Source organism: Propithecus coquereli, unplaced genomic scaffold (assembly GCF_000956105.1).
Source record: "Propithecus coquereli isolate 6110/MARCELLA unplaced genomic scaffold, Pcoq_1.0 Scaffold28, whole genome shotgun sequence".
Classification (NCBI taxonomy): Eukaryota; Metazoa; Chordata; class Mammalia; order Primates; family Indriidae; genus Propithecus; species Propithecus coquereli.
The window spans coordinates 9089495-9101292 of NW_012148396.1; the positions used below are offsets into that span (position 1 = coordinate 9089495).

An 11798-nucleotide genomic window follows, 5' to 3' on the forward strand; every position below is an offset into this window, starting at 1 on the left:
GGCCTCCCAGAGTGCTAGGATTACAGGCGTGAGCCACCACGCCCAGCCTAAATGTTCTATAGTATATCTTGATAAGGGTTTGGTTAGACAGGTATACATATATGTCAAAACTCATCAAATGGTACACTTGAGATTTGTGCGTTTCACTGCACATATATTTTACAAAAAGATTGAACTCTAATTGATGATATGCATGCTTTAAACTGCATTAAAAAATAAGATGGATTAATGGATGGATAGGAGCCTGGACAGATGTGTAATAAAGCAAATATAGCAAAATGTTAATTGCAGAGCTTAGATGGTAGGTATACAAGTGCTTACTATTAATACAAAATTCTTTCAACCCTTCTGATGTTTGAATGTTTTCATAATAAAAGATTGGGAGGGAGGGGATGGCAGATATGAAGAATAAGTTCCAGAAGAGTTCAAAGGCATGAGGAATACCAAAGGCTGCGGTTGCCTAGAAAGGCAGGCAGGCCATATGCTGGACCTTGAGACAGGCGGCCCTCCGCTGACTAAGCAGCAGCTAAAGGCCCTTCCAGGGAGGAGGACAAGTCTGGGCAGAGGCAGAGGCAGAGGCAGTGCTGTGACCAAGGGGGTGTGGAGAGGTGAGTCTCTAAAGAGGAGCTCGTGAGAAATCAAAAAGTGATTCTCACACATTTGTTTCATTTATCCACTCAACCAACAAGTGAGACAGGCATACTCTTATCAGCCTCATTCTATAAATGTGAAAATGTCTTTCCATCAACCACCCCTCAGCACTGAGCACCCACTATGTGCCAGGCTCTGGAAATAAAAGAGAAGACCCAGTCACTGTCTTTGAGAGACTCGTACCCTGATTGGAGAAAGAGGCCAATAAGTAAGCAGTCACAATACCTAGTAACACGGGCTATTGTCGTGGAATTAGGGCACTCTGAGACAAGCAAGGGGACCCAGTAGCCCAGTCTTAGCAAGGCTTTCCAGAAGTGTGACAACTAAGCAGGAACCCAAAGGATAAGTTACTTAAAGTTGAGGAGGCAAGGCAAGAGGAGCAGAAATCAGCAAGCTGTGCCCTAGGAGAGGACACGTGCATCCCACAGTTTCACACAGACGGCATGGATGTCCAGGAAACTGAAATTAGTTCCCAGTGACCAATGCAACTATAGTTTAAGAGGAAAAGTGGCAAAAGAGGAAGCCAAAGCACTGGGCAGAGGTTCAGTCATACAGGACCTTGGGCACCAGCAACAAAAGGGAGTCATTCAAGGATTTCCAAGGGGGAGAAAAAGGTGGGGATTTGTGCTTCAGAAAGAACAAGAAGTTTTGTGATGAATAATTGGCACATCATTACCATTTGGGTTTATTTGAGAGAAGGAAAAAATATTTTCCAGTTGCTAAGCTGTGAAGGCAAGATAAATTACAGGAGATGTGAAAAAAGTTTGCCATACAGACTGTAATTTTCTGTCATTCAATATTAGCTTGCTTGTTCAAATATCAACCAAACTCTATAACCAATTAATTAAATTCAGAGTGCCAGATAAAGGTTTTTGGTTTGTTTTTTTTAATGCCAGAGAGGCATTTTCTACCTAGCTCAAACGTATTTGGTCCCAAAAATAGGAGGAGAAAAGAGGAAAGCATGAAATTAAGGTTAGTATCATTAAATTTCCCAAAGACTGAGAGTATACAAAGTTTTTAAAATAAGACACAAAAAGTAACATTTTTAAAAGAAAAAAAATGATTAGGTGAACCATATTAAGAACTTCTGTTCATCTAAAGATACCACTAAGAGGGTAAAGGCAAACAAACCACAGAGTGGGAGAAGACAGTTACACCACATACTTCCAACAAAGAATTCATACCCAGAATATATATAAAGAAATCTTACAAGTCAGGAGGGAAAGTAATGGGGAGAGAAAGACAGCAACAGAGAATGAGAGAGAGAAAAGACACACAGTGGAAAAGGAAAAAGAAAGGCAAAGGGCTTGTACAAAAGAGGATATCCAAGTGGCAGAAAACACATGAAAGGTGCTAAACTTCATTGGTCATCAGAGAAATGCAAATTGAAACGCAATGCTACACCACTACACTCCTCTCTCACCACCAGAATGGATAACATGATTGCAAATACCAAGTAAAAATAGGTGAAATGAATTTATGTCATTAGAAGTCAAACGGTGGTAGCCCTAGGCAGAGAAGTGCGTAGATACTTGATGCACACAATTTTAATCCTCATGACAACTCTGCAAAATGGTGGTGTCTATAGCAACAGCAATAGTTGTAGTGGCGATGGTGGCAGTGGAGGAGATGGTGGAGGTGGCAGTGATAGTGATGGTAGTGATAGAGGTGGTAGAGGTAGCAGTGATAGTGGTGACAATGGTGGTGGTGAAGGTGAGGAGAGTGGTGATGATGGTGGTGGTGGGGGGGGTGATGGGGTGATGGGATGGTGGGATGGTGGGATGGTGGTGATGGTGGTGATGGTGGTGGTGGTGGTGGTGGTCACGGTGATAGTATGATGGTGGTGATGATCGCGGTGGTGATCGTGGTGATGATGGTGGCAGTAGTGGCAATAGTAGTAATAATAGCAGCTAAAAAATCTGAGTATTTATTATACACCAAGAACTATTCCAAGTACTTTACATATATTATCTTATTTAATTCGTAGAATAACCCTATGATGAAGGTACCGTTAAATATTATTAGCATTATTTTACAGAATAGGAAAATGGCAGGAGAGGTTAAATTACTTGCCCAAGAGAATACACAGCTAGGAAGTGACAGCAGGGATTTGAACAGATGCAACATTTCCCAAAGTGGAAAAGGAAGCATGATAAAGAGGGTCACTGTGAAATGGGCTGACAGCACGAGACAGAAGTGCCCTCCTCAGAAGCCCAAGTCCTCTGAACTCAAGACCCCAATTCTGTAGGCAGGGCCTCTCCTCTGAGGTCTGAATTTCCACTCCTGGGTACTTTCTCTGGGCTTTCCTCATTTCAGCCTCTTCCCATGTTCTCCTAGCCTCCGGGCAGTGGCTTCTTCCTCTCCTTGCTACCTCCATGTTACCTTAGAGTTATCTTTTTACCCTTCAATCATCCAAACACTTTGTATCTAGCGGGCAATTGTTCACATTCCTTCTTTCTATCCCATCATCTGGTGTGACTTGTCCCCTGCCTAGCCCCACATGACATGAGGAGGGGCCTAGCACTTGGCAGTTGCGACTGGCTGTGGCTGAGCTGCATTTCCACCAGTCCCCTTGGCCCAGAGCAGGCCTCCCTGGGTTTTTATTGCTCGAAAGGTGGGTGAGACTCACAGTGAAGCTGTTCACACACCTGTGAGCTCCATCAGCTCCTTCCCTTGCCCATCCCTTGCTTCACCTCTCCTGGCCAACGGCCTGGCACAGAAAGGGAACCCCACAGCACCCCCACTGCTCTGGGGCTTGCCCAGGCCCCTTCACATGCTCCCACCATTTGGGTACTCTGGGGTACTGTGTTGCCCATTCTTGGTGAAAACCTTTTCCTGACAATGTCCTACAAGAGTGCAGCTTCTACTCTCCTCCTCCCTCGCTCTGACCCAGCTTCCACATCTCTTGCAGCCATACTTCAGTGTTTGGGGTAGAAATAATTTCCTTGCTTCACAGGGAATGGTTTTATTTTTATTATCCTTTATACTTTGTAATTTGGGGGAGATTTCAGGAGAAAGAGTAGAATAAAAATGCTACTCTTTCGCCATCTTTGAACAGAAACCACGCTATGTTGACAACTGCCAGTGGGTCCTGCACATGGCCACCTCCCTGCAAGCTCCTTGGGACTGAAATGAAGCCCTAGCTGAGTGCAAGAACCACTCCTAGGGGGCAGCATGAAGGGAGAAATCCATCTGACTTTCATTTTTAATAATTATTTAGCATAAACAATTTGCCACTTATGGCCTCACTAATAAGAAATATTATATGTATGTATACGTATGTGTGTATGTGCATACATATTGGTTCCATATTGTGTGATCAGCACTGAAAGGAAAAAGGGAAGAAAACATCACAAAGAAGGGAAGGATTCAAGACCAGAAAAAATAAAATTAACATGTCCTGCCAACCTACAGCTGACTTCCTATTCCGTCCCCACTACCTATCTGGGCACACCCAACTCCCCCTCTGCCCCCAGCAAGATCAAGAGCAGATAAGGTCTTCTCTGCAGCAGCTGCTCAGTTGCTCCAACTCCACAACGCCCTACACAGGTCACTACAACAGTAAGTCTCAATTACTCCCCAGTGCAAGGATCCTTCCAGGGGAGACGCAGACAGGGAGAACAGGCTAGAAGAGAATGTGGATATGGAGATACATGCTTTACCTCCCCCACACACAGATTGCCATCAAAATCAGTGGGAGAAATGTGAGAATACAAGATACCCTGAAATTCTCCAGAGTGGTAGAAGCTCAAATTAACCCTTTCTTATACACTCCAAACTCGTCCTCTCATGACATAATTCTTTGCATGAAATTCTCCCAAAGTTATCCCTGGACCTTCCCTCAAGCCAGAACTAACCAGATGGACTGTGTCTCTACCTCTAATTAACTTAGTTTTTCCTATTATAATGTTATTAGCATGAGGAGGGAGCCCTCTGCCAGGGAGTAACAACATCCTTTACTAGAAACTTAACCAGAACCAGTCGAACTCCCACTGTATGCCTGGTTCACCTCACTCACTCCTATGTCAAAAACATGTAAAATGCCCCAAAGTTCTGCCAGCTTGCTTTCCCTCTTTTTCATTGTCTGGTCTCACTGGTCTGTATAATTTCTCTAACTTTATTAAATTACCTGGTTTTATTTCCATGTATTACTCTGGATACCTTTCCCTCCTCCTACATAATATATTCTTTACTCACTTCTAACACACTTGGTATTCTACTATTCTGCCATACACTAGCTCATTTCACTCTTATGACAACTGTACGTGGTAAGTACTACCTCCCCTAATCACCCATGAGGAAATCGAGGCACATAACAACACCTTCCCAAGGACAAACAGTAAGTGGTCAAAATTTCAACACAGGTCTTAGGACCCCAAGCTACATGTGCCTTAGCACTGGAAAACACATGGCCGGCCCTGAAGAGGGAGCTCTGAGTGTTGAGGCTGCTGAGAAGCCTGGGCTGGACGCATTTCGGGGTGGGTCCCAAACAGAATGTTTCAGAGCCTGCTAACGTTTCTCTCTCATTCTTTCATTCAAGAAGTAGTTTTGCTGAGGATCTGATCAATGTTCAGACCCGGGAAAGAGCACAGGGGATACTACAGTACATGCTTTGTCGAGTTATCTTTTGTGTGTTCTTCGTGAATAACTGGTTTGCCACTGTCATGATGGCACCAAATTAAAAGTGGAAGAAGCTTTTAGATTTTCTGAACACTGGCTATTTAAAGTATCTCTTCTGCAAGTAAACGACACAAACATTCCCAGGGTCAAAACTGCTTAAAATACCTACCTTTGGTGGTGAGGATTTTTGAGGTGACTTCCAGTTTCTCCAATGGTTCCATTCCAATATTTTCCAGTTGAACGATAAGTTGCTGAGTTTCTCCATTGTAAAGCTGGACAGATACATTAGTAGATATTTCATCACCGGAAGAGGGTTGCAATGAATGTGCAGATCTAAAATAACAGTAATATAACAATAATAAATCTAAAGAAGAGAGAAGAAACCAATGGCATTTTAGAATTATTCAATCAGATAAAAGGATCACCACACTTACACGTCTCAGAACAGGGGCTAGGAAAGCTTGGCTTTAAATGTGCAATTCAGTGCTGAGCTATCAAGAACAGATAGTGAATTGCCACGTGCCGGGTGCTTCCCACACGCAGCCACATCTGGGTCTTTGCATGTTAGAAACACGATCACCTTCACTCAACCTTAGTCTCTCATGTGTATTGTGAAGCATGGAAACACTTAATTACTGAATTATGGAGGGGAAAAATTAAACAATGAATTAATTCAAACGAACCATCAGAGTGTTGTTCTCTAAAAATCTAAAAGATGTCAGAATTGCCTTGAGAAAATCCATAGATTTAAGAAGAAAACTTATATGAACCTGTCTAACTGATAACACGAGAACTAAGGTCAAAGAGAAATGAAAAATACATACAACAGACTCCACCATACAGGTCAAAACTATGAGCAATGCCCGCCGACACCCAGCCAGACACGGGGCAGCTCAGCCACGCGTTGGGGTCAGACCCCGTGTCCGTGGGGCTCCATCCACATGCCAGGCAGTGGAGGTCCTATACTAGGGGACAGGCCAAGCAGCCAACCCTCCATGGAAGTGCAGCCCCGAGGCTGAGGCCCTCCTCTGAGGCTCCTGCACTACAGTTCTCGGTCTATCAGCTCTCACCTGAGGTCTACTGACTCCAGCTGATTGCACAAAGACAATTATCCTGGTTGTCTCCATCTCAACCCACAGGCAGCAAACAGACTTCCAGGCAAGGTCACTGGTGACCACAGGGAAAGGGCTATTCTTAGCACAGCAGGGACAAAAGTCAGCAGAGAACGAAAAGAGGTGTGTGTAGTAGGTGTGGTTAAAATGTACACACAAATCTCAAGAGAAGTCTAGCCACAAAAGAAAGGGGGAGCTACAGTCAACACATCTTCCTGGGACCAGAAAGGTTTACTGAGCACCCCACTATCTTCTCCCCAAACCGAAAGGATTTCCAGAGACAGCCGCATTAGTCTAATCTGTATGAGCCAATACTGTGCTTCACTGAACCAGAAATGGGTTACGAAACCCACTAAGTAGACTCCAGGCTATGCCACCCCAGCCAATACCCAGTAGCCTTTCCAACAACCAGTTCCTTCTAGCTGTGATCCTGGCCGCAGCACCAAGGATCAGACTCAGGGCCAAGTGCTGTTTCTCAAGCAATAGGACAGGTTTGTGTCCCCACACTATTTGGTTCAAAGGACAGAAAAGAATGTTCCAGACAGTGATGGTCTCACACTTATGCTAGTCAAAGAAAGAAACGATGCTTAAAACAAGTCAGTCTTATCGAGCCAGTCACACTTCCTGGGGGCTTCTGGTTCCAGACTCTGATAGAGGAACATTTATATCGAAACCAAATTTTCATAAAATAATAGTATAATGAATCAAGGTGAATTCCTTTGCATTTAAATATCTTTAATGTTGTTCATGAGTCAAGAAATAAACTTCCTCTTGTCAAAGAAGGAAAACTGACTCATGCCCTCACCATAAATTACTTCTTCCCGTCTTTTAATAGGCCATCCTTCTCAAGCAATGTGCAATGTGGATTTGCAGAGAAGGCACCAGGAAAAAAATAAAATACATCCAAGACTAATTACTTTGTGTCTCAAACAACAGGGTGCCAAGGCCCTCTGGAACTGTGGAGAAAGAAAGGAGGAGGAAAGTCCTCAGAGTGGAGGAACCATTCAGCCACAGGGCCCCACCCTGACACAGGTAGCTGACTGTCCCACAGTACAGCATCCCAGCTGCTGTGGGCACCCCTCTGTGCGGCTCCACCCTCCCCACCCCTGCACTGAACTAAAAGCTTTTTCAAGGTAGGGACAATATGTTTATTTCTGCACTACCAGCTCCGACCTAACCAGATACCCGGCACATAATAGGTACTCACTAAACAGGTACTGAAGAAATTAATTAGCAACTCAAATTTGAACCACCTGTACAACACAGAAAGACATCCTGGCAGTAATTGACACAGGCCCAGGACAGAGTGACCCATTGCATGCTTAATGGCTGCCTCCTAGGAGCCTTGCCCTGTGCAGCATGTCTCAACACGGGCAGCCAGGCCACAGAGAAGGCAGGACAACGCTTCTCCACAGGAGACACCATCAGGCCACCTGCCCCTGACTACCACCCTTCCCTGCACACCCCCCACCCTGCCTTCCCCTTGTTCCCCGTCACAGCTGGCTGCCTGCAGGCCTTAGCTTCTCTGCACATTTCCTCTGCAGAGCCCTTTCTAGAGAAAATGCCTGCCAAGCAGGAATTGCCATCTCACCCTGCTTTGAAAAGTAATCTGCCTTCTGTCTCCATAGATGGGCCTTTTCTGGACATTTCATCTTACCCTGCTTTGTTTTTGGTCACAGCATTTAATTCTACTTCATAATGGTCCATCCTTGTTTGTTGAGTTGACTGGCTGTTCCCTCCTCTTTGCATGTTTTTCTTGCTTGATTATCCAGCCAATGTTTATGAATCTCAAAAGGCCCCACTTGAGTATCACATTCTCTAGGAAGCCTTCCTGAACCCCAAAAGAGAGAGTCAACCTCTCCCTTCCTGTTTTCATATTACAGGAGCAGTGAGCAAATTTAGTTAGACTACAGTTACTCTACCTCCCCTCCAGACTATGAGCTCATATAAGGGATGAGGCCTCAGTCAAGGGCACTTTTTATCAATTGCTAGTCCTAGAGCACAAGGCATGTGCTCTAAAGCATGTGGTAGGTGTCGATGTTTGTGAGTGAATTTGATGAATCAGTGACAAGGATGCTTATATTAGATTAATTACAATCAAAACTCAAAGAAGAGTCACTTTTTATTTCAGAAAAATCACCTTAGAAAATATATATATTACATATAATTTTTTTAAATAAGAAATAAAAAACAAACATTTTAACTCTAAATCAGTTCCATGACACTGGGCCCTCCCTCCCACAGCACCTGGTCTCTCATGGCGGAATAAACCCCAGCAAGGCTGTGCTAGGATCCACGCTCCTCCGAGCTGTGGGGAAGCCAGCCCTGGCACAGGTCTTCTCATGGGAGGAAACAGACACCAGGGAGGATGAGTGCAGCACTCACCAAAGCACATTCACAAGACAATAAAAAATGGGGAAGGACAGACATTATCTCTGGAACCTATTCTAGAAGCAGGAGGAAAATGAGGGAGGAAAAGCGCACTACCTGAAGAGCTGTTTTATTCACCACCTTGCACACCTGAGGAGATGACCTTCAAGACGGTTACTAGCAGGACAAATGACAAAGTTGCCTTTTCCCAAAATATTTTCCCTTTGTGGTAATAGCCCTTCCACTTAGTGCCTTTTCCCTTCAGCCAGCCCCACCCTCTCACGGGACTGCTGACGGAGGGGTGCCGAGTGCGGAGCTGGCGGGCCACCGCCTCCTTTACCGGATCTCCATCGCACACCTCCAGCTTTCGTCCAGGTGGTTGGTGCTCTGTTCAAGCCTTAAAACCACGTGCCAAGGCCAGTGTCCTTCATACCCTAACACCCACCGGGTGCCACAGTACTACAGAAAGCAGTGGCAGGTTTGGCAGGCAAAGCCTGAGCTGGGAGTCTGCAAATTTGGCTGTTCAAGCCAGTGTGCTCAGAGGCGTCCCTGCCCAGGGAGCTCTGGTTTCTTCACGCCCATAACAAAGACAAGAAAGAATCTCCTCCTGAGGCTTCTGTGGCCTCAGCTGAAATCATGCATCTATCCTACACTGAAGCCAAACCAAAATTCATTTTTCTAAACAGCTTATTTGAGGTATATGCAATTTACATACCACAAAATTCACCCATTTTAAAGTGCATAATTCAATTATTTTTTAATAAATTTACAAAGCCACACAACCATCACTGATGGCAGTTTTAAAACATTTCCAGCACTCCAAAGAGATGCCTGAGGTGCACTTGCAATCAATCCCTGCTCTCACTTCTAGCCCTCGGCCACCGCTGAGCTGCATTCTGTCTCCGTGGACCTGCCTTTTCTGCACACTTCACATCTAAAGAACCACGTGCTATATGGCCTTTTGTATCTGGCTTCTTTCACTTAGCAAAATGTTTCCTAGGTTCATCTGGAGCACGTATCCGTTCACGCCTTTTGATTGCTGAGTAGTATTCCACTGTATGGATGTACCACTTTAGTTTATCCAGTCATCAGCTGATGGACATTTGGGCCCTTTCTACTTTTTCATTCTGAACGATGCTGCTACGAACATTCATGTGCATGTTGTGTCAATATATGTTTTCATTTGTCTTGACTAGATACTTAGGAGTGGAATTGTTGGGTCATATGGTAAATTTATGTTTGGCTTTTTAAGAAACTGCCAAAGAGTCTTGAAAACGGATGTACCATTTTACATTCCTTTGAGCAGTGCATGAGGGTTCCAGTTTCTCCACTGCCTTGCAACCCTGCTACTGTCTGTCTTTTGATTACAAGCCACCACAGGAGGTATGAACTAGAATCTCATGCGGTACCAGTTCCGCAAAGACTAATGATGTTGAACATTCTTCCAGACAGCTTATTAGCTATTTGAATATCTTTTGTGGTGAAACAGCTATTCAAATCTTCTGGCAATTTTTTAAGTAGGTTGTTTGTCTTCTTAAGTTTTAAGAGTTCTTTATATGAACACCAGCTATTTATCAGATATATGACGTGCAAATATTTTCTTCCAGTCTGTGACTTCTCTTTCATTTTCTTAATGGTGTCTTTGGAAGCATAGAAGTTTTTAATTTTGATGAAGTCCAATTTATCAACATCTTATTTTATGGATCCTGGTTTTGGTGTCACATCAAAGAATTCTTTGTCTGAGCCAAGGTCATGAAAATTGTCTCCCATTTTATTCTAAAAGTGTTACATTTCTAGCTCTTACACTCAGGTCTACGACCTCTTTTGAGTAAATGCTTTCTGCGTTTCACTTTATTCCTAAGCCATGCCATTTTCTCCCCGCTCCCTCCTTCGTCAGAAAATTGCTCCTGCCTGCCTATCCCGCACAGCTCATTCCTCCTCCCACTCCTTGTGCTACACTCTTGATTTCACCTCCGTGAAGAAATCTTCTCTAAGCCTCCTGTGACCTTCCCCAGCACATGGGACCTCCCCATCAACAGTGCACTGTGATTATTTGGCTACTTGTCAATCTCTCCCACTTGACAGAACTTCTTGTGAGGACAGAGGACTATTGTGGTCACAGTTACAGTCCTAGCACCTTGCACAGTGCCTGGCAAATGAAAAGGATCCATTAAACAAATGAACGTGCTTTAAAAACATTTCAGAAAATCTCAAGATACATTTTACAAAAATGGCCAAAAGGATATCCATTAAGTATTATCCATAAAAGCCAAAATTGAAAATATCCCAAATTCCAATAGCAAGGAAATTAATGGGTATGCAATTTTGAGATATATTTATGATGTACTTTTTTCTTTTTGAGACAGAGCCTCACTCTGTCACCCTGCATAGAGTGCAGTGACATCATCATAGCTCGCTGCAACCTCAAGCTCCTGGGCTTAAGCGATCCTCCTGCCTGAGCCTCCCAAGTAGCTGGGACTACAGGCACTGTGCCCAGCTATGATGTACTTTTTTGAGACATTTAAAATTGAATTTTTTCAAGAATTTGTAAGAGCGTGAAGAAAAACTTACGTGGTTATACAAAAAGTAATCTATGATACCATATAAGATGTAGTATACTCTCAACTATTCAAATTGGTACTTTAAAAACAGGATGGGGGCCAGGCACAGTGGCTCATGCCTGTAATCCTAGCACTCTGGGAGGCCAAGGCGGGAGGATCACTTGAGCTCAGGAGTTCAAGACCAGACTGAGCAAGAGCAAGACTCTGTACCTATTAAAAAATAGAAAAAATTAGCTGGGCAACTAAAAATAGAAAAAATTAGCCAAGTGTGGTGGTGCATGCCTGTAGTCCCAGTTACTCGGGAGGCTGAGGCAGGAGGATCACTTGAGCCCAGGAATTGGAGGTTGCTGTGAGCTAGGGTGATGCCACAGCACTCACCAGGGCAACAGAGTGATACTCTGTCTCAAAAAAAGAGAAAAAAGAAAAAGGGAAAAAACTAATTAATTAAGGTGGTGCATGCCTGTAGTCCCAGCTACTCGGGAGG

General features: G+C 44.0%; 1 protein-coding gene across 3 annotated transcripts in view; it reads right to left on the reverse strand.

The window, feature by feature from the left end:
• The window catches only part of TRAPPC9 (trafficking protein particle complex 9), a 660607-nt gene that overhangs the window by 518228 nt on the left and 130581 nt on the right, over positions 1-11798 (reverse strand). For all 3 annotated transcript variants that reach the window (XM_012648143.1, XM_012648141.1, XM_012648142.1), the window contains one exon: positions 5441-5604. In XM_012648143.1, coding sequence (XP_012503597.1) covers positions 5441-5604 — 164 coding nt within the window. The remainder of the gene's footprint in view (positions 1-5440; positions 5605-11798) is intronic.